The sequence below is a fragment of the Xiphophorus hellerii genome, chromosome 10, assembly GCF_003331165.1.
Source record: "Xiphophorus hellerii strain 12219 chromosome 10, Xiphophorus_hellerii-4.1, whole genome shotgun sequence".
NCBI lineage: Eukaryota > Metazoa > Chordata > Actinopteri > Cyprinodontiformes > Poeciliidae > Xiphophorus > Xiphophorus hellerii.
In genome coordinates, this window is record NC_045681.1 from 23,676,826 (window position 1) to 23,700,189 (window position 23,364).

Consider the following 23,364-nt stretch of genomic DNA (forward strand, 5'->3'; position numbering starts at 1 on the left):
CATTATGCCCCGATCTAAAGAACTTCAAGAACCAATGAGAAGCAAATCTATTGACAGCCATTAGTTCCTAAAGCTTTGGGACTCCAGAGAGCCACTGTTCTGTTTTACAACCATCTGGAAAAATGCGGTGAACCTTCCCAGGAGCAGCTGGTCGACCAAAGTCATCCCAAGTGTCCATCAGTTATACGCTGAGGGTTATTTAAGAACTCAGAACATCTTGGGGCGTGGCGTAGGGGATAGCGCGACCCATGTTTGGAGGCCTTGAGACCTCGACGTGGCCGTCGCGGGTTCGACTCCTGGACCCGGCGACATTTGACGCATGTCTTCCCCCTTTCCTGTCAGCCTACTTTCAAAAAATAAGGGAGACTAGAGCCCACAAAAAGACCTCCTGGCAGGGTATAAAAATTAAAAAAAAGAACTCAGAACATTTTGAAAGCACTTGCTTGTCAAGTTCAGTATGAGCAAAAATCCAGCCCATGAGAACCTGTTTCACATTTGTCAAAAAATAAAAAAATCTTGATGAACCTCAAGACTTTTGGGAAGACATTTTGTGGGCTAATGAGACAAAAGCGTCACTGTTATAAATGTTTGCTACTTCAGAGTCCCGGAAGATTTGGTGGAATCAATGAAACTGCTAATTCTCAAGAAAATCCTGAAACAGAATCATATTTTGTTAAGGGTTAGTTGTTAGTTTATTGAGGTGAATTTATTGAACTCGTTATGGATAATTCTGCCTTTAGCTGTAGAAGTAAGATGTCATTTCGCTGTTAGCTTGTTGAGAAGTTAAAAACTCCTTGGAATGATGAAACTTTCCAAACTACTCAGATGTACACTGACTGTTGTTGTTGACATTAACCATTAAAAACAACTCTTATTGGAATAGTTCATGTCAGAGGGTTATGACTGTTGGACCGTTACAGTCTACAGGTCCTGTGTGGTCTGCGCTCAGAGAATGAAATGAAAGATATTCAGATCCAGGCATTACTGTAAACATGTAAATACACACAAACAGACAGAGTCTTTTGCTCTCTACCACATGCTCACCCCTTTCTTTCAACACACACACACACACTCACACAGAGCCCTGGCACCTGGGCAGAGTGCCCTCACTGTTCCGTGCTGTGCCAACATGTGGGAGCTGTTACAGTAAAGAAGCTCTGCCAACACCACTCTGGGCACAGCAAACAGCTGCCAGGGACACACACACACACACACGCACACACCCACACATGCGCGCGCACACGCAATCCAAAAAACCTGCACTCTTGTTCACCCACCTATGTTCCACTTTCACTGCCACAAAATCTCTGGGTATTTTCTGCACACAGATAATTCACACATAATCCTCCACCTCCTCTTTTGCCTTCTTTTTGTCATGCAAGTAAACACACACACACGCACACACACATTTGCTGAGTCAACTCCGCTAAAAAAAAAATATAAAAAACTAAAAATATAACAAGGATTTCCCCCGCCTGTCTCCATCTGAGCTGCCTGATATATAGGAATCTTAAGCATTCCATTGATTTTCTCCGGTGCGTTCTGGTGGCAGCGCTCTGCTCGCTCAGCGTGCCGTCTTAATCTCTCAGCACCGCTGCCAGTTGATGAATTGTCAGTCATCTAGACAGAAGGAGTGCAGGTTTCAGCTTTGGGGACGGCAAGCCGGAGAAGTGACACAGAGAGCGTCCCTCTGACGGCGGCGCGTTGAGGCGTCTCTGTCTGCGCTGCTCCTGCATTGTTATTTAGATGAGAAGTCGCTCCTCTGGGGTTCATTTCTATTCACAAATGACAAGGTTTACCAATTACAGCCTAAATTGTTTATTAATTTCCTGCCATTTATCGCCATGGTAACCGTGCCTTTGCATTAGCCGCGTTCAATGGGGGGGCTGTGATTATTATTAGCTCAAATCGTCTTGTAGTTTTGCAGGAACTGCAGAGGTGGTCTGTGTTTTTACTGGCTTGTAATCCTGAACTGTGGAGTTGACAGAGGAAAACACACCAGACCTTATCATGTTCTTTGTTTTACATATTCAGGATATTAAAAATGCATTTAATTCTACTGAAAGCTGCAAATAAAACGTTTGTCATTCTTTGGGTTTTGTGCACATTTCTTTATGCCACTGATTTCTCCCAGGTATTTAGAGAATTATTTAAAATAAAGAGAGAAATTGCTGTTTCATCACTGACACTGCTGTCATGTTTTAACCCAAAGCCTTCAGACTGACAGAACGCCGTATGTCAGGGGCATCAAACTCATTTTCATTTTGGGCCAAATCCAAAATCTGAGTGTTCTTAAATGGCCGGTTGTGCCAGAATGTATTGATGTAATTTGGAGTCTAGAGGGCCACATAAAAAGCCACGGCGGGCTAGATGTGGCCCTCGCGCCTTTAGTTTGACACATGTGCCATATTTAGAAAGATTTCCAGACTATTTCTATTTCTAAAACTCAAAACTACGTTCATGTGACTTTTCTAGAGGGTCTCTGCCGCGGGCAAAAAATGTGTCCAATGAAATTCAAAGTTGACTGATGAGAATCTGAATAAATCTGAAAAAAAAGGTTCATTTATTTCTGTAATTTCACAGAAATATTAGAAAACTAGATTCAATTCAATGAGCGATAGATTTCAACTACGTATTTCCAATAATTAGTTAACAAATTCAGGTGTTTTTTTTCTTTCTAAAATTTAAATATTTCATAAAACCAGCAAAAACATCCATACAGGCCTGTCAGCCTGCTGCAAAATACGTCCATATGCTGTTCAGTATATGGACACAACAGGCCTACACACTCCTTTTGCAAGAATTACAAAAGGAGTAATAAGTGATTAATCCCATAATGTTGTATGCAGCTGCAGCGTCTTCTGACGAACACATAGAAGCATGAAGGATGCATGTGGAAGTGGAATATAACACATTTGAGGTGCGACAGGTCAAAGGAGGAGGCTGAGCTCAACTCAACTCTTTAAACAACATGTTGGTTTTCTCTGCCCAGGCCTCCATCTGTCTGACCGTCTGTCTGACCCGTCTGTGCTTCGTCTTGCTCAAGATGATCGCCTGACGAAGACCGCCTTCGTCAGGCGATCATCTTCACCTGACGATGAAGCAGCTTTTTACCGCCAGCTGAAGTGTCGATGTATAAACAACATTTTTGAAGATATTCTGATTTACTCAGATTTTCACATGAGGATTTTGTCGCCAAACTCAAAGAGCCGAAGTGTAGAATTTATGATGGACATATTTTAGATGTGTTGCCTAATAGCTATTTAAAATGTAATAAAATTACTTTGAACTTAAGAGTGAACTTGTTTTAAGCTGAAACACTACGATCAAATTGAAATGCCAAAAGTGGATTCTTTCTTCTTTTTTAAAATCTTTTAAGAAAAGGTTTGTTTACGTGTAAGGATGAAGTTCCAGCCCAGTGAGCAGATCGTTGCCTCGTAGGGTTGAATATTTCTACCTGAAGTATAAAGTTTTAGTTGTACATATATTTATCTGGCTCACAGTTTGTCAGCTGCTGTTTTCCCTCATATGATGTGAGGAGATCCACTGTTGTTCAGAGTACAGAAGTTTGTTTTTTTGCACTTGATTTCCTTTTATGTTTTAGACTGATTCTGGAAACTATTATGGAAAATTCACATTTTGCACAGTTTCATATATACTTCCATTTGTGTCTCTACTGCATATAAAAACAGCCCAAACGCTAAAAAAAATACCTGCCAGACGTTTTTTGGCGATAAATTCATGGTTTTTTTTGTGTCAGGGAAAATGAGCCGTTCCATTGCTAAGTCACAATGAACAGGCACTGTGCTGTTACCTAGCAACCCAAGCCCGGCATGTTTTGGTCAGCTGGTTTTACCACTGTCTGCGCTGTGCAATGGCTGCTGGAAAAGAGGAAAAAGGTATTTTGTTGTTACCATTCTTATTGGTTGTGCAGAAGACTCCACTTCTGCTTTTCAAAGATGTACGATTGCATCATTTCGCAGCCTTCTTCTCGGTCGAATGTAAACGTTGAGTTGGGGGGCGTGGCCAGCAGCAGCCTACTGGGACTTAAAGTGACAGAGCTCATTCTGAAAGGAACTCAAAAAGGCAGAACTGGGATTTTATTATCTACAATCATTTTGTACAAAGAATACAATGAGCATGTCTTGTGCAGCACATAGACCGATCAAGCAGGCATCATAGGTCATCTTGTGGACATACAGTGTGAGAAAAATGAAAACGAAGAGCAATGAAACACAACCCATTTGCCTATTCATACCACACTTTTTATGTGGGTTCATATTTAACTTGGTGAAGTGATAAATCGTCAAACACTGTCGCAGCGTTCAGGTGTCACTTTAATTTACTGTACATATTAAATCGACATCAGTGTAACGTTACAGGCATTTTGATGACCCCCGCAGTGGGCTGACAGCACTTCAAGAGGAAACATCATACAGGCCTGGGTTGTGTGTGTGCATTTGTGCGGGCGTGTGGGGTGTGTGTGTGTGTGTGTGTGTTGTATTTGCAGCGGCGGTATATTTCTGATACTCTGCAGATATCTTCTGTCTTCCTGTCGCTGGGGTAGAGCTGACGAGCCTGGCAACCGACTCTCTGTTAATTTCAGCCTGCATCAAGATCATATCAGGAATATCACACTCACAGGATCCACACACCGCTGCTATCAGGTGTCTGTGGCTAAGGTTGCTGTGTCCACCAAGACTTTTACAGGATGTTTGACCTACTCTGACTGCCGGTTCAGGCAGCCACCAGGCGACCGCTGACCATCTACTATTTCAAATATCAAATACCAGTAATAGCTGCTGCAAGAGCTGTTCAGCAGAAAGAAGAGCAATTAGATGTATCTCATCTCTCTCTCTCATATATATATATATATATATATATATATATATATATATATATATATATATATATATATATATATACTGTATATATATATAGTGATGTAGAGCTGTATCATCTTATTATTTGTCACAACCTGAGCCAGTGGGAGCATGTAAACATAAAACAGAAGCGGCCCAAGGACTGAACCTTGGGGTACTCCACATGTGACTTCTGTCCAGTCTGAGGAGAAGTTACCTAACGACACAAAGAAATCTCTGTTCTTTAGGTGAGACTTGAACCAGTTAAGTACTGGACCAGAGACTCTGACCCTGCTCTCCAGTCACTTCAGTAATCTCCCATGGTCAACAAAAAGAAGAACATTCACATAAATCTAACAGGAACACTGGCTCCAAACTCTTCACACTCTGTTCAAGTCAATAGTGGATAACTCAGTTGGGCGTTTCAAGACACCAGTAATCCCAAACACTAATCAAACCTGACTTTAGAGAGAATCACGTAGCCTAAAACTATAAGCTTTTGGAATAACTTGAACATCAACCTTATTAAAAATGTATGATGTTTGCTGGCTCAAATATCCAGTCAGAACCTGTTATGATCCGAAGGACTTTGGTTTCTGTTTGGTCTGGTTTAGAGTTCTGTGTCACTCATGCTTTATTTCACATTGTAGTAGAATCTTGTACTTACTCAAGTTCTAGGCTGTCAGGTTTTGTGGTTTTATGTTTTCTTGTAAAGTTTATCCTCCTTAATTTCTGGGTTCTCTATTTTAGTCGTGACTTTCCCTCGATGCCTTCGCTCCCAACTGTTCATCATCCACTATTTATACTCACCTGTTCTGCATTCCAGTAATCAATCTCCCCAGTATTTATGTCTGTCTGTTCTGTCACTCCTCTGTCTTCCTCATGCCTTTCCGGTTTGCTCTTTGTCCGTTTCCCTTCATGTAACCTCCAGATTTTGTATTCTTTGCGTTTTCCATAAAGTCATCTACTCAGAATGACCTGCCTGGGTTTGGGTCCCAAACCGCACAACAGGATTATGATTCTGAGGAGGTGAAAAGCCACTCCCAAAAGTTCTGCTCAACTGGAAAAGTTGGAAAAAAACACACATCATGCATTCCACTTATGTTCTTATGGTAGAAGAGAGAAATATAGATGTCAGAAAATTTCCTTTGAACTCTTTGTGTAACAAACGAGAAAGAGAAACAAGTCATAAAACTAGCTGGATGGGGATGAGTGGCGGAAAGAAAAGAAAAACTGAAACATTTGTAGATGCTGTAATGTAGAGAACATGCGCATGACTTCCACTCTGCCAAGAATTCCTGATTTATGTGAATGTACCATCTGTCGCTGTGGAATATGTTGTACAACTGGAATGGAGTCCGATTGGCTGCGGGACGTTTACAGTGTCTCTGCCTTACAGTACGGCGGCGGCGGCGGCGGCGGCGGCGGCAGCGAGCCTCGCCGCGGCTCATGTGAGCGATGGATGAGGTGATGCGGACGGGACCGCTGATCTCCTTAACCCCATGCTGACCTGAATACATCCTGGCAAACACACGCACACACACCCACCCACACACACACACACCCCAACACACCCCTACGTACACACCTCGCTGCAGCTGACAGCCATCCATTCACTTCTCTGACAGGCTCAGACTATATCTAAATGGAGGGCTTTCTCATGATTGGAACCCCCCACCCCTCTCTCTCTCTCTCTCTCCCTCTCTCAGGCACAGCTCTGCATACACAGTTATGCTCCCATTCCTCCTTTAGCGCTCCAGTTTGAACCGTTTATCTTTTCACCCCCTTAAATTTCCTCAACTTCTCTTCCGTAGCATTACATAAAACTAAAAAATCTCTCAAAATGGATTCCCCAGCCCCTCCTTCTGCAAAAAAATACAATAAGAGCTGCCACACCTTCCTGCGACACCTTGACCCTTCACACACACGCCCACGCCCACGCACCCCTACACACAAATCAGCTTGCAGCATATTTGCTCTTACAACTTGAAAGCCTCTCTCATTAACCCAGAGGACACCCCCCCAGCCTACCATTGTGCCCATATCTCCTGCAGCATTCTGGGTAAAGTAGTTTAACAATGTCAACCAGATAAGCCCAATGCAAACCTGCTGATAAGGAGCCAAAAGACCACACTAAATGTCTGTGTGTTTTCAAGGCGTGGGCTGATTGAGGAGCCGATGAGGAGGATGTAAAAGACCAACAGGGAGCAGAATGGGGGCATATGCGTGTGTGTGTGTGTGTGTGTGTGTGGTAGGAGCGCTGCTTCATATCTTTGCAATAACAAACTGCCAAACGGCTAAAAGAGAACTGAACAAAGAGGTTGTAATTGAGTAAATGAGTAATAAGTAAATGTTTGTAAGGTCTTAATTTATGACCCTGGTCTGTTGGTCAGGCGCCTTTTTCTGAACCGACAAGTAAAAACTCAGCCGGTCGAGGGCAAAAAGGCAAACGTTTGAAGGAGGCACCGCCACTAAAAAAATCCACTAAAAGTGAGGTAAAGTTTACGTCGACACAGCAACGCAGCGTCTCAGCTTCCTTCGAGCCGTGCCATGAGACGGCCCGGTTGTTTTAGGTCAAAGGTAAATGCCCCATAGATGATTGCTATGATCACAACAAGGGCTGCAGTTACAGTACGATAAGAAGGTGTGAATATGTCGCAGGAAGTCTCAAGTATCGCAGTAAAAGTGAACACTTTGTCCTGGAAGGTCAACACTCTGGAGGCCATAATCCCAGCTGGTCCACAGGCCAATACTGACGCACCTATTGCAGCGCGCTGTCTGATGAACATGTGGGAGCGGCACACACACAAAGGTATTCAAACCCCCAGATCAGGGGTCGTCACTCTCCAGTCTCCAAGGGCCAATGAGTTCCTTGCCCCACATGTCTAAAGGCCCCCACATACTCAGGTCCGCGCGTCCTCAAGGCAGATGTCCTGTGAACATGTCCAGATAGAAAATATTCTAGAGCTATATATTCAGTCCCGCTCTTATCCACCGGGGTTCCACTCTGTCCTTAGTTTTTACAAAATGTCCATGGAAACATCGCTGCACTTTTCTCATTTGACAATCGAGTGATGCTGGGTCGATGGAGGTGGGACCCATCCCATGATCGCTGGGTTGTCGGTTTGATCCCCCGCTCTGTGTGACTCCATCGTTGTGCCCTTGAGCAAGACACTTCACCCATGTTGTCTCCAGGTGGAGATCAGAGCTTGGTTTTATCACAGATTATTTGTCTCATACCATACTGTCATGGTATCATGACAGGTTCAACAAAGATGGAGAAAGCTTTTTTTTAAAAAAATAAAAGTTACATAATGCAGCTTTAATTAGATCTGGAGGAGCTGCAAGGATCAACTACTCAGGTGGAAAAATCTGTTGTCGTGACAACGTTTGGTCGTGTCTTCCACAAATCCTTTACTCATTTGTCACAAGCCATATGTAGCCCTTTTTTAGCCTACATGGGAAACACTCTGTATGCTGGGGAACATGGTGGTGGCAGCATCATGCCATGGGGATTCTTTTATTAATATAAAATTACACACAGGGAGAAACTCTGTGTCATTTGAGTCCATTGGATTTTCTTTAGGGGTAGAAGTGGGGGGCTGTACACAAATGCACACCACACCTTTCAGATTTCTTCTTGTTAAAGTGACCAAACAGATTGAGACGTGTTCTAATGACGACACGCGGCGAAGTTAAAGGGGCTTGAATACTTTATGCGATGCTCTGGCCACAGTAAGTGTGTGAAAGCTGTGAGCGCAGCCTGAAAGCTGATGCCCCCCCGGCCCCCCACCCTTCCACAGCTTTGTTCTATTAATGGTCCTGTTCCGTTTTTGTGTTGCCGTGAATACCTGACCCACCTGAGGAGCCGGAGGAGACTCCACATCCTGCCTCGCTCCCCCCTCATCAAACACCGCCAGATACAATTTCCCATTCTCTCTCCGCTTCTTCCCCTCCTATCAGACTGGAGCTACAGTTTCAAATTGCTTCCCTTCTTTTGAGCACCCCTCCTCCTGTCCCACCCTCACAGCCTCCACCTCTTTATTCCTGCTTGCTACTGCGCTCTGTATTCTCACGTCTGACGATGGCTCGGCATTGACGCACACAAGGCCGCATTCAGAGAGCACACATGCTGCAGGAAAGACGAAAGGAAAAGCAGTTCAGACGCTTTCATTCTTAAGAATCCTTTTTTTTTTAATGAAACGCAAAAGGCAATAAAATTAAGATAAATATTTTTCTTTTTGTACACAAGGAAATATTTTAGTCATATTTCCAAAGAATGACTGAAATTACATAATATATTTTCGTAGGCTATTTTAACCATACAAAGCAGGTTCCAGTGGGTCTAAAAAAAAAAAAAATCACACAATGATGCCCCCGCCCCAAACCCCACCTCCCGTTGAAATGTGATGATCAGAATTCAATCCAGTGTTTCTTAAAGAAAATACAGCTTTAAAAAATCAAAATAAAAAAAAATCAATTAAAGACCCATAAAAGCAATAGTTCAAAGCTGAGTTTCACATTAGGTTCCATTTAAAGCTTTTGCTTTGCAGTGTAACAGCAGAGATGCTGTTAAAAGTCAGTCAATCCTCAAAAAGGGGAAAAAAGGCATTTATGTTCCTCCTCCTGTACATCCTATACAACAAACAGTCATCCAGGCTTGCATAAACAAGAAGATGATGATTAAAAACAGAAGGAAACAAACAAAAAAAATGTACAGATATATTTTTTGGCAAAGCATGAATAAAAGTGACAAGAAGCATAAATTTTTGTGATTTGATCCTTTTCTCTTGTATTTTTGTCTCTCAACATCGTCCCATTGATTGGCTCTGATTGTCCTTCACGGTCATGTGATGCCATACTGGTTGCCATAGAGACCTCAAGTGCATCAGCTGGGTGGCGTGCGGACACCGTCTCCGCGAACACCGGATGAATGCGGACAGGACGAGAGGAAATCCCTCTGAGATTGCAGGGGTCCCGGTTTCAGAATTGATTGAACGTTTTTTTATACTTTCTTTTTATTGTTGTTGGTTTTTTAAGCTAATATGGTGTAGTGTAAAGTCACAGGTGCTTTGGTATGTTTCTTTTTGCTGCCAGATAAGTATCTACATTTTCCATAGGAACACAGGCTAAAAACAGGCAAGAACTGGATTTACATTTTTTTTTTTTAGTTAGTTAGTTTTTTGTTTTCAGGATCCCGGCAGAAATGCAGCTTTCTTTTCTGGTATTTGCTGAACAGAAATGAAAAGAAATGCACATTCTAACTCCAATAGATTAAAACAAGCAAAAAAAGAGAATAAAATAATTACTAAACATGTATAAAAAAGAGCTTTTTTTTAATAATAATAAAAAAAAAATATCCCAAACACCTTTTCTACATATTTACTTTTTGCCTAGAGCTACAGCCACTAAGTCATCACATAGGTTGCAGAGTTTCACCCCAAACACACACCTCTAGTCCTATTCAGTGCATTTATACAGAAGGAAACATGAGCCCACCTTCTACCTCTGCAACAACCCCACCCCCTCACACACACACAAAAACTCCCACCATCCCTAGAAAACTCTAAAATAAAAATAATCTCTGCAAAGGAAACCACATGAACATAAATTTATATATATTTATATATTTATATTTATATACTATGTACAGCGTGTTACTCTACATAAAATGCTGTACAAAGCACACACACATTCACCCAGGCACACACACACCCCCCCACACCCACACACACAGCTCAAATAAACAATCCTACTGCCTGCGCCCGGACAGGCGGATACGACAGAGACGGCGATAGAGAGGTATCGATGTGTATGGCTTCAAAGGAGGAAAACTTTGTTCGGCCTTTCGGTCGTTAACGACCGAAAACAACTAAAGTCGTCGAGCACTGAATCGATTATTAGAGTCTGATGACATCGTGTCGTCGCCCGACGTCACAAACTGTACAAACGCAAGCACTGATAATGTGCATTAAAAGTTCATTAACTGTCGTCACAGTCACTCTGCAGAAACATATATGCATTTAAGTCCAAACTACAGTGTTTATTGGTCCTATCGGGGGCCTTTAAATAGCGTTGTCCGAGTCAGACTACATGTATAAGACCGTTACATCCATCCAAACCAGTGTGGTTTACAGCATGTCTCTCCTTAGCGTTGAGTCTCTTTGCTTCAGAAAGGCCTCCTGTTGGAATACTTCCAAGACGTTCCAATCCAAAGTACTCATGTTTGGTTGCCGCAGAGAAGGGTTGAAACTCTGGCCTGGGCCAGCCCGTTCCTCTGAACTACTGACTCACTCGTTGTCCAACAGAAGCAGTTCAATCCACGCAGCCAAGCGTCATCTTGCCTCTGTCTAGAAGAACTCCAGCAGTCGTGTTGAATATCTGCTCCCGCCGGCGGTGCTACGACAAGATGACCATGCCGTCCGCGCTGACCAGCTGGCCCGTGGTGGGCTCGTAGGTTCCGGCCAGGTAGAACAGGTCGTTGGAGGGGCCGCCCGCCTTACGTTCACGCATCAGGTGGTCGTACTCCGCCTTGCTGACCACTTGGCAGCGATGGGAGATGGTCTGCACATCGTTCTCATCCTCATGGCTTGACTGGTACAATGCGTTCTGCCGGAAAGACGACAGAGAAGGACAATGACAACTCTCTCATGGAAAGCAAAACTGGAAGATTAAATTTTTTTTTAAAGGTTTGGTTGGCTCTAGTGGCCTTTATTTGAAAGTAGTTCGACAGGAAAGGGGGTAACAAGAGAGGGGGAAGACATGCGGCAAACGTTGCCAGGCCAGGAGTCGAACCTGTGACCACCAGCACGAGGACTAAGGCCTCAATACGTGGGTTGTGCTTTGTTCCATCACCGCACCCCGGAAGGTTACATTTTTGTACTCTGGTGGATTTGTGCAAAGTTTAAGACTTAAGGCTACCATACTTGGGTGCACTTCACTCTATGGAGCTCCAGGCGTACTTCAGGCAGACTAAAAGTGGACTTCTACCAGACACGTCTGCTAACTCAATTTTTATGACTCAGGAAACAATGTTAAAATCAAATTGAGTTTTGCGCGACACCAAGCTGATAAGGTTGAGTGTTGGTGCAACCACTCGGGTAACGCGCAGCAGGACTGCCATTCTCTGTACACATTTATAGATGTGCAGTGACTGCCGTTGTGGACAAGACACTAGTTTGTCAAACTTGCTAGTACTGTATCCATTCATATTGTGGGAAATGAAGCAATTCGTCATGAGAAATTTAGGCAATTTAGGTAATTGACTATGAAATTTCAACCGCCTGTGGACAGCATGCCCGTGTTTCCAGTGGCCCACAGAATATGGTCAATACGCCCGACTATGTGAGACAATTTACAGCTGCAGTATGTAACTTTTATTTAAAAAAAAATCTTTTTTACATATTATGTTATAACAGTAATATGTGACAGATAATCGGTCATAGAGAACTGCTGTTAGTACGGCAGTTCTTCCAGTACTAACTGCAGAAATACACCACTGCGCCAGAAATAACCAATCACAGCTAAGAGGAGGGTTTTGGCGCTGTCAATCATGCTCGTGCTCACCCTTTCCAGCTTGCTTTTTGCTAAGCTATAGCTAGTTCACCACCACACAGAAAAATGCTAAGGCTAATTAGCATTTTAGCTAATTAGCTAAAATGCTAATTAGCTAAAATTAGCTAATTAGCTAATTTTCAGTGATGGCTCATAAACAGTTTTCTTGCAACAGTAAGTTGTTTTGCCACCACTAGCACACTGAGCAGCACATTCACAAGCCTAATCGACAGCACTAAGACCCTCCTCCTGGCTCTGATTGGTTGTTTTTGACTTGGAATGGTACTTTTTTGTAGCACTGGGAGGAGGTGGAGAAGCTTGATTTTTTTTTTTGTTTAGATTATCTGTCTCATACCAAACTGTTACAATGCGATAACAGTTTTAATAGATATGGAAAACCATATACTTTTTAAATGTACATACTGCAGGTTTAATAGGAGGTGTTGCAGCTTAGCATGAACATTATATCCAGTCTGTGGTATAATCTACAGAAAACACTCCATTTAAAACAATGGATTGTATGTCAGAAACACAAATGTGTACATTTTTCTGATCTAAAAATTAAAAATAATAATGATAGGATGAGCGGAAAAGTCCCAATGTGGTATTGCATTGTTCTAAAAATACCACAAACTAGATATGTGTAGAAAGGATCCTTGCACTTCCCGGCCTTACCTTGCCATCACGGTGTCGCTTCCCCAGGCGAGTTTCCTCTGGGTGGTAGAACCACTTGACCCTGACCACCATGCTGGAGCTCCACGACTCCCAGAGGCTCTCCACTCTTCCCACATAGGGCAGCTGGGGTCGGCCAGGTGACAGGAACACGGCGCAGTCGCCGACACGCACCATCTCCTTGCCCCGCATGATGGCCTTGTAGAAAAGCTTACGGGCTTTACCCTTTAGACCTCTTCTCTGTTAGAGAAACAGCAAATAGCAGTGACTTTTTTTTCACCATGTTTTTTTTATTATTTATAGCTCAGTTCAGCATTGCTTTGTTGAACACAAAATGTAGGAGGAAGTAATGTGTCTTTGCAATGCAAAACATAAATTTCTGCAAAAAAACAACAACAAATAAAACAAAATGCCTGATTTAGTTCAGTTGTTTTCAGTCAGTAAAACAACAGGTTTGATTTTTTTAAGGGGGATTTCAGGTTCTTAGGAAAACTTAAATATTCTGCCCAGAAGGAACTCTGTTTTTGTTCTTAACCTCTTGAGTAAAATGACACATTTCTTGGGTCTAATAGAGTATAGCGAGTCCTGTAGTCTTGGCCTCTATTGTAGCAGTCTGGGTTTACACTAAACGCAGACATCAAGACTTTCTGCTACTGTAGCTGAGATATTAACAGCTTACAGTGGACCCCGACAGTTCTTGGTTTAGTATTTATCTCTTTGTGGAAGTTTCTGTGGAACAAGAAAATCAGTCTATTTACTAATTTGATTTGTAGAGCATATCTAAAAAATATATTTTAAAAATGCAGCTGGGGCAGTTGCTATATCTTGGTACAATGATACTTGACATGCTATCGACTAGAATTTGCAATGCAGCCGATCCAGGAGTGCTGGGGAATGACACTGATTGGTTGACCATGGACATTAGCTTTCTGCAGTAGTGGCAAAACAATTTCCATTGTGTGTATTCATACGTATTAAGGTGTATTTGGACATTGAACTATTAAAATAGACAACTATTAGCATTTTCAGAGTTCTCTCACGTCTTCACAGATTTCAGTCAAATGCAAATCTTCTGCAACCTTTTTACAGAACCTCACTTAAAAAGGTGCTTAGAATTAAACTAACTTTGAATGGAGCAAGAAAAATAAATGTTTCACCTGTTTAGACTTTAGTTGTATCAAAAATGTATTTACTTATCACACACCCATTTCAGCACATATATTGACAGAAAAAGAATGAAAGAAGAACAGAAATTTCCATAAAAATTTCTCCTTTATCCAGTGGGCTTAAGTTCCTGAAACTCAACATGGCTTATTTCAGATCATCAAACTCAGAAAAGAGTTTGATGGAAGTCTCTATCTTTCTAATGAACAAATTCCTGGATGCAAAAAACCTCTAGTAAAAAAAAAATACCACAAAATGCCATACCTGTGTGGGATTGCCAGACCATTTCCAGAGCTGGCGCCCAGGCAGCAGGGCGGCCATTTTTGGAAGAGGTTCAGGCGAAGACATCCTCTGCTTCTTGGTGGCTGCTGAGTCCTTGTTGGCTGGTTTCAGCTGCTGGCTGACAGGGCTGCTTTGAGCCTGATGGTGGTCGATAGAAGAACTTTCTTTCCTCTTCAGCTGCACCTTAGTCATTCTGCTGCTGACCATCATGCTTTCTTTGTACTCTTTCCTGTCTTCCGCTCTGTCTGCTCTTGCCTTCAATCCTCCCATGGCTACGCCAGCCTTGATAACGTAGCCATTAGGTGAAGTTGAAGCGGGGTTGGAGGTGGTGGGGTCGGGGCTCTGGAGAACGGAGTTGACGTTCTGCCTGTTCTTCTGTTTGTCCTGCTGGAGAAGCGCCCGCCTCAGCAGCACAGACGACGACTCTTCGTCGGACGAGTAGGAGGAGTCGTTGTCCGAGGAACAGAGAGAGGAGGAGGAAATGGAGCCAGATGAAGAAGAGGAGGAGGATGATGAGGAGAAGCAGATGGACGGACGGGATAGAAAGCGACCACCCCGATGAGATGAGACGGCTGCTCGTCTTCGTCTTGCTTCTTGACCATTGTCCTCGTCTTCCTCATCCAGTTCAGAGTAAGAGCTGGGGCAGTCGCTAGGGTAGTCCAAACTGTAGTCTCCACCTTTCACTCCAAGTCCTGCAGAGGGAACATCTTTCCCGAGAGGCGGACTGCCCTTCCGAAGGGTCTCGGATCGAGGCCTGGAGCTGCTTTCCCTTTTCTCTCCCACCTTCTTGTCATGTTTTGCCAGAAGAGAAGGTTGGATGTACCGTTGCGGTACAGTAGATGCCAGGCCTTTCACTCCTCTCCCTCCTGTTCCTCCAAACCGAAGCAAGGCTTTGCCATTTTTGGTTTTGGGGGAAGTCACTCCTTCGTGGTCTAGCTTGACTAAGAAGTGTTTTCTGTCACGTCCACTCAGAGGCTTGCGGCTCACTGCTGCCGCAGCCATGGTAACAGATGAGGAACAAGGCGAGTCCCGGAGGCCCATGGAACCCATGGCGGTGACTGGTCTCCCGGCTACGGAGGCTCCACCGTTCCCAAAGGTTGAGTAGCCATTAGCGATGCTACTGAATGAGTCAACCTCGAACGTAGTGCCAAAAATGCTTTTAATAGGGGTTGGTGGTGCTAGAGAATGCAGGGCTGGCCGGTGAAACAAGCCCAAGTCTCTCTCCCTAATCTTCTTCTGGGTTTTACGGGACGTCCCATTGAAGAGGAAGAAGTCCACTGGTGGTCTCTTTTTGGGCATGGACCAGTTCAACAACGGAACATTTCCCTTCATCACAGAATCGGTTGCTGAGGTTGATGAGTTGGCTGTCTTTGGCACTGAGTACGTTTTCTTCGGCCTGCCAACTAAAAGAAAGGAATGGAGACGGGGGCTGAAATCAATAAGGAAGAAAATCCTAAGGGCAAACGTTGATTAATTATGAAACTAAAAGCTTTGGTGAAACTTTATCTCTATCTCCTTGATCTTCACCTAGTTTCGACAGATCCATTACTCAGACTGCAACAAACCTGGTAAACCTGTCTTCCTCCCCCAGGTTTATTGTCACTCTTAGTTCGCAATGACTTGTGATGTTAGCTAACTTTACAAAGCAGCCTTATGAAACTCCGTAAAGCCATGATTTATGTGTTTTTTATGGAGGGTAAATAAAAGGCGGCAAAAAAGTCATCTTAATTTATGAGGCCTTCAGTTAATAAAGCTGCTCTGTGCTCACCTGCGACCTGAAGGCATTCGATAATTAACAAACAACTGAAACTGTAATGTTTTTTCAGTGAATGCATCTCAAGGACCTTTAGACTACGTGTAGGAGTTAAAATAGCACTAGATTGAAAATAACTAGTCACTATATGGCAAATAGGCTGTTGGAAAAGCATTGATCATAACCAAACTATGTACCTGGCCTTTTTTCCTGGGGCTTCCCTCCTGCCTCCTCATTGGCTAGTTTCTCTGTCGGAGTGTCTTTCTTCTCTGCCGTAGAGCTTCGCCGACCCCGATGGCCCGGAGAGATCAGCAGAGCTGGAGATGGTTCCGCACCTGGAACACGAAACCACATCAGATTTCTCTCACACACTCTTCAAAATGGGGAAAACAAAAACACACACCAATTACGTAAGGTCCACAGCAGTTGATCTTCCAGAGACAGAATTCGGCAAGGACAAAGCTACCTGCCAAAATTTGCTCATATCTACAGTCAGAGCAAGAATTAAAAAAAGTTATGAGTGAGGATGATAAGGGAGCTACAGAATCTCAAACACACACAGAGGGTCACCAGGTTTTTATAACAACAGTCAGACACTATCGTCATGCCAACTGGTTGTTTCTGAGCCATGCCAAGAAACCGACTTTCCTGTCCCACCATCACAAATGCAAATAAGAGGTGTTCCATGTACTTTACAGGGACTTTAACTAGAATCTTGTACTTTGGTCAGCTTAAACCAAAGTTGAGCTTTTTAGGTGGCTGCATTGAGGACCTATGGGCTCTGTATTTGGGCCGCCTGGTCCAAGCAGTTGTCTGTTATTTTTAGTAAAAATAACATCTACTAGAAACCTGAAAATTGAGCATCTCTGGGTGCTTTAGTTGGATCAAAAACAAAATCCAAATCAATTTAGAAATGATCACAAGGCCTCTTCCATACCTTGTTAGCTAAAGACGGTCGCACTAAGTTAGAGCAACAGAGGACTCAGTAGTTGCATTGCACATGATTTCATGTAACAATGATGTCTTTGTCGTTTTTTCCCGTGAATTAAAAAGTGCAACAATTGCTCATAACTCCATACTTACAGCGGATCTGGTATCCAGGAGGCAGAAGTCTGATGTTTACAAGGGAAATCCTTCCTCGGTCTCCATCATCAAACTCCACCATCATGCTCCCTTCCTTCTCCTTCTCCTCCTCACCCGGACCTCCTGAAGGGCGGACACAGACGTATGAGTTTCAGGAACAGAGTGAGGCGGTGAGAGGACAGAGCGGTTGTCTGCAGGTGCGTCTCACCACGGTGGACATAGCCGGGGTAAAGGCAGCGAGAGCGTTCGCTCCAGTAAGCACACACTCGGGTTCCCTCCGTCAGGATAACCTCCGTCTGGGGTCGCACGTCTAACACCTGGAAGCAAGCACACACAAAGCTTTCAGGAAGAAAATAAAAAGGCTATTCATAAAATAATTTTAAGAAATGCGATGTGGTCTGACTCACGGCTTCTTGTAGTAGCTGCTCCAGCGAGTAGATCCTTGGTCGATTTCCCCGTTCCCCTTCAATGACGACACTGAATCTGAGAGAAGGAAATTGTAATTATGCAGGAATGTATACCAAAATGTCATTTGAATTTGTAAACGATTTTCAGAGCTTAATCTGCAACGTATGTTGTGAAGGCAGGAGTTTTGTGACTTGCAGGCATATAATTATTTTTTCTATTAGCAGATGTGTTGACATATGCTGCGGCGCTTCCCAGCTTTGAAGTCTTTTAACGTCCTGTTTGCCCCGTTCTGATCACCTTTTATGCTGCCAGACATTCATACCTTGGGCATGACTATGTTTTTGTTTGGACTATGCCACCCAAATAGGCTCAGTGTGTCACAAAATTGTGGAAAAAGGCAGTGAAAATCCCTTAAAGATTGTGGGTGTGCTGGTGAACGATGGGAGAACACGCTCGTACATGTCGGGCAGGTCCAGGGTTTGAACCGACGCGGCGTACAGCAGCTCGTCCTCCTTGGAGATTAGGATCTTCAGGCCATCCACCAGCATCTCTTTACTCAGCACACAGTTTGGCAGCGCTGCAGACAGGTGATGTGAAAGTTCAGGGATTGATGGTGGAGATAAAAAGAAACAAAGACATTCATTTCAGATGGAGTTGATGAATTGTAACGTCTTAAGGCAGGGACTATAAGTCGGGTACAGAGGCATGCATTTATCCTCACCTGGTATTCTGGAAGGCATGTTGGGGGGCAGATGGGACAGGGACTTCTCCTTCTGCCTGTCGTCCTCCTCATCCTCCTCTTCCCCTTCCGAGAAACTGCTCTCCCCATCCAAGTGAAAACCTTCATCAGCCGTGAAGCTCTGCAGGAGCCTGCTCACTCCGTGACCCTTTTCCTGACCGGAGGGGAAACAGGATGTAAACGGTAAATGACCAGTACAGAGCTTTATCAAGTCCAGAGGAACCCGAAGTGCTTCGCACTATAAGTCATTCACCCATTTGTGCACACATTCGCACAGTGATGGTGGAAAATAAATATTGTCCAAGGACACAACGACAGAGGCGGACAGTGAGGGGATCGAACAGGCAACCCACCGATTGCAAGACAAACTCCTACCGCCATCGTCACCATCGACATCAGTCTGGGAGAAAGCAGAACACGGCTTCACTATATACCAGAGTTTCCTCCAGCGTATTACAAGAGGGTCACCAGGCTTTACTTGCCCACTCCTACCAGTCTAGGGTGGTTTGTTTACTTTATGTGCAGTTTTTCATTCAGTAAAGATGGATTAAGCTGGGTTTATAGTTGATGCATTGAACTGGGCGCTGTTCCTGTACCCGCCCACTGGCCTTACAAGCTATTATCTTCAAATTATGATGCCTGCTTGTGCACCTCTGAATTTTTGTCGTTTCAAACATTTCTAAACACAAAAACATGATGGTCTGCTGATGGACTGCCCTAGCATCCCTACCACCGAGGTTCTGGGAGAAAACCTGCGTACGCAAATGAGTCGACGGAAAAGGGACCTTCAGGTGAGCAAACCTGGTCTGTTCCAGTCAGATTTGACTAACGCGGTGAACACATCGGTGAGGTGTAACCGCTGGGACCAACTCCGCCAGTAATATGATGCTTCAATTAGCCCATAAGCTGTTTTCTTCCCCCTTCACTCTGCGCAGTTCACTAGAAGGTTTGAGGTCACAGTCAGTAATAACTGCTGCCCCTGATCAGACTAGGTTTCAGACTTATTGCTACATGACGCTTCACTTCAGGTGGACACACACACACACACACACACACACACCCACACACACACAGTACACACCAGATCCTACCCATCTCTACACCGGTTTGAGCTGGTCTGTCTAAAGATGACAAATGAGTGATGATGAAAAGCCAGCTCACCCAACAGGTTTCTGCTTGTATTTAGACTTTCCAAAGACCATAATAATCTAAGTGAGATAGTGTGTGTGCGCGTGTGTGTGTTGGAGTTTACCACACCAGGAGACCGTATATTTTAGTGACAGAAGTTTCATCACCAGAGGGCATGAAGGATTATTTCCCGTTAGTACCGCCGAGTGTGTGTGTGTGAGTGTTAGCATGCATGGGTGTGTGCAGAGTTATGGCCAATGATTATCTTCATATTCCTCTGTTTGGTTTGGAGTTATGTGTTTTTGGACATTCCCACATGATGACTCAAAGGGACTGAAACCTCAGGGCATTTCAGATGAAGGTAAATATAGGTGCCTCATCGCTGCTGCTCAGAGAGAATGAAACAGCCTCTTCACACACACCACATTCCAAGAAATATTCTAGAATGACTAGAGACGCACCAGAAAACTGTCCCATTTCCAGACTGATCTGCCCTGATCAATGACAAGCTGATTGGAAACTCAAACGTCCTGCATTTTTCCAAACAGTAAAAGCACCAGTAAGCATGACTATGCTACCTTAGAAAGTACAAGACTTAAAGTTAGGTATTTTCATTCATTTTAGTATTTAACAATATTGTGCAGTTATACAATTTTTTTTGCAAATGTACTTAGAGAGTAAGTGAGAAGCCTATTTTTATCCTTAAATCACAAAAAACAAAAGTTTAGGGGAACACAGAGATGCAAAAACCTTTTTAAAAGGAAGATGTATTTTCTACGACATATCTACGGTTGGGGAGCAAAGTTGCCTTGCAACAAGAAGTTTCTGGGTTCAAATCCCAGCCTGGGGCCTTTCTGCATGCAGTTTGCATGTTCTCCCTATGAAGGCATGAGTTCTCTCCAGATACTCTGACTTCCTCTCACAGTCCAAAAACATGATTTAGACTGCGTCTGCTCCACCGCGGCACAAACTCCACAGGGAAGCAAACTCTTTATAGTCAATGACGGCGTCTACATTACTTCTGCCAAAATTTAAGTCGATTCTCTTTTTTTTTTGCCTGTACTCCGGAGCAAGTGTCAATCTACAAAGATCACGCCGCACCAACAAGAAACCAAAGACAGACTATGTTTTAGATAATGGGTGGACATCTTTAGGCTGCAATGGAGCAAGAGAGAGCAAGACTTACAGTAGATAGCATGAAGGCTCAAAGAATGGCAGTAAAGTTGCTGTTTGAAATTGTTGCATAAAATGGGCCCTATAGCTCAGACATAGGGTCCATCATTAATTCAATCAATGATTGCTCGAGGCAGAAAGACTAGAAACAATATTTAGAATATTATTGATTATAGTCCCAAAAGTCTTACATGCCTAAGCATTCTCTGGAAGAGAAATCAGGATTGGTCAACGCTTTAGAAAAATTGAAGATCGAAAATTGTGTGCAAAATCTGGTGCATCTCTAATGAGGACAAATCTATAGAACGAACACATTTATTTTTCGCAGTATGTGCTATTAGAGGGAGGTGTCACTGTTAAGCTACATGATCGTCAAACTTCCTGACCGGGTGTGGTTCACCTCAGTTCCTTTAAGTGAGCGCTTTTCAAAAGTCCTTCATGCTATTCTGCCTCCCGGCGTTTATTTAGATGAACAGAAAGCCAAAGGGAGTAACCTCTCATGACTCACCCCTCTCCTTTCTCTCTTCATGACTCTCTGACAGCTGACATTTCTGTTCATACTCTCTGTTGTTTTTAATAAGCGTCCACTAATAGCAGTTAGACCTCACATTTTTATATATTAGTTATAAAAATGCGCAGACTTCAACAGATACATATAATTGCTTCGGCTCTGTCCGTGTTAACAGAGCCCCTGTGTAAGGCCTCACCTTCCCTCTTAAGCTCTGTCCTCCAGAGGTCTTCCTCTCGTCGTCTTTGATGAGTCTCTTTGCCTCGGTCAGAGCTCGGTGGTTGCTGTGACTCTCTCCAAAGTTGCAGCCTATTGATGGCACACCCCAGCTGGGGAGGGAGGCTTTAGTAGCCGCCATGTGGTCCGGATGTCCCCTGTCCAAGTTGCTGAAGTTTGGCCGCCTGGCTGCACTCCTCTGCTGCATGCATGGGAAGCTTCCCAGACCTGAGGATGAAGAGGGAATATTAAAGAAGGTAAAGATAAGTTGCAGTTACTTTCAGGTTACAAAGGTGTGATTGTGGACAAGAAACTGAAAGAGAGAGTGCGGAGTTACGTTACAGTTTCCATGTAACTCCTGCAAATTACGAGTAAATGTAATCTCTCACCAGGAGGTCCAGGCCTCTTGCTCCTGGCTTTCAGGCTTGCTTGGAGCTTAGAGGACTGAGCTGAAAAGGGAAACGTCCCAGCGGAGTTTGCAAGAGCTTCTTTAGAGGATGAAGTAATCTTGATGTCACCCGCTTCGTCTTCGCTGTCGTCACTGCCAACCTCCTCCTCTGTGAAATGCCAGCATCGGAGCCATCAGTCAGAGAACCTCCAGTGACTTTTACGTGAGCATTGTTAACAGCCAGAGCGTCTCTACAACATTCTGGCCTCGGATGTTTTATGTCAAAAGCCAATCAGATTTCATCACTGATGTATTCTGGCTAAATTCTGTATTCTGGATTTTTCCAACCAATTTTATAAATCACCAGTTTTAAGTGTTTAAACTGACTTGCACCTAAACTGTTAAGCAATTTATACAGAAATTGCAGGGCAGCGTTAGATCTACCAGAGTGGCTTTTAACAGGAACTGTAAGGTTCCCTTCTGTAGAAACACTTTTGCTCAAAGTACTCTCTCTCTCTGTGTGTGAGAGGATATGCGATTTGGAACTATTACCAGCTTCAATATGTTCAGAACACCTGCTATGATTGCTTTGGGAGATTTGAACCTGGAACAGTGTAAACAGTTCCACCTCTGTGCAGCCCAAACCTGATGCACATCATTTCCTTCTTTAAATGTTGACACTTGCAGTTAAATTGTAATTTCAATCTGTTGTTGATTCTTTACAGTAAATGTGTTCCAAGGTCAGTTATAAACTACATAGTAAAGAGCGAGGCAAAAAATATTTAGTAAATGAGAAAGAATTTTGCTTTCTGAGAAAAAGTAGCTTTTGATTTGAAAGTCTTTCCTACCGTATCAGTAAGAGAACAATAGCTGTTAGGCCTAGAGAGAGACATCCATGAAGCTACAGCTAGCATGAACAGATAATTATAAACCATCTACAGGGTTTTCACCAGTGATTACATGAGGTAAAGATAGTTCATGAAATCTTGTTCTCAGATCCAGAATCTAAGTCTTAACAGCACGAGTCAAAATGAAGTCTGAAGTCTGTATTTTTGCAACTTCAGTGTGACTCGAGTACCAGTCTGAGACTAGAGCCACCATTTCTTGTGTGTACACACAAACAGATTGTTATTGGCAGCTGAGTGTCGCTGACTGGTGGGGATGGGGGGATTTGTGTTTTGGGTGTCAACACTTCTCAAACACATTTGTCACTTACACAGGATTCTCGTCAACACTTCGCCCTACACCCATACATATCCCACCTGGTCCTGTTGCCAAGGCCACAGGTGCATTGAATTCTTGAGTTTCCCCAAAGTTTTACAATCTCCTCATCATCCCTTCCTACAAAAAGGTCCATACCAGGGTGGATTTGATGGTCTTGTCAACTCAAAGCCTCCACTGAAGGCATTTTCACGAGGTTAGAGTTGGGAGGAA

At 43.5% G+C, this 23,364-nt stretch overlaps 1 protein-coding gene and 1 long non-coding RNA gene across 3 annotated transcripts in view; one reads left to right on the plus strand and one right to left on the minus strand.

Moving 5' to 3' along the window:
* Nucleotides 1–3,914: 3,914 nt before the first annotated feature.
* Nucleotides 3,915–11,840, plus strand: LOC116726635 (uncharacterized). The gene is made up of 3 exons (XR_004340633.1): nt 3,915–3,961; nt 4,812–4,813; nt 11,830–11,840. It is a non-coding gene; the product is annotated as an uncharacterized LOC116726635 (long non-coding RNA).
* Nucleotides 9,031–23,364, minus strand: part of bahcc1b (BAH domain and coiled-coil containing 1b) — an 80,337-nt gene continuing 66,003 nt past the window's right edge. Inside the window, exons 18-28 of one of the 2 annotated variants that reach the window (XM_032573438.1) lie at nt 21,932–22,099; nt 21,526–21,770; nt 18,500–18,671; nt 18,238–18,355; nt 17,778–17,853; nt 17,579–17,687; nt 17,371–17,493; nt 16,485–16,622; nt 14,517–15,937; nt 13,092–13,328; nt 9,031–11,471 (exon numbers count right to left, since the gene is read on the minus strand). In XM_032573438.1, the coding sequence (XP_032429329.1) occupies nt 11,262–11,471; nt 13,092–13,328; nt 14,517–15,937; nt 16,485–16,622; nt 17,371–17,493; nt 17,579–17,687; nt 17,778–17,853; nt 18,238–18,355; nt 18,500–18,671; nt 21,526–21,770; nt 21,932–22,099 (3,017 nt within the window). In that variant the 3' untranslated portion in view covers nt 9,031–11,261. The remainder of the gene's footprint in view (nt 11,472–13,091; nt 13,329–14,516; nt 15,938–16,484; nt 16,623–17,370; nt 17,494–17,578; nt 17,688–17,777; nt 17,854–18,237; nt 18,356–18,499; nt 18,672–21,525; nt 21,771–21,931; nt 22,100–23,364) is intronic. The other variant, XM_032573437.1, reaches the window with a different exon arrangement.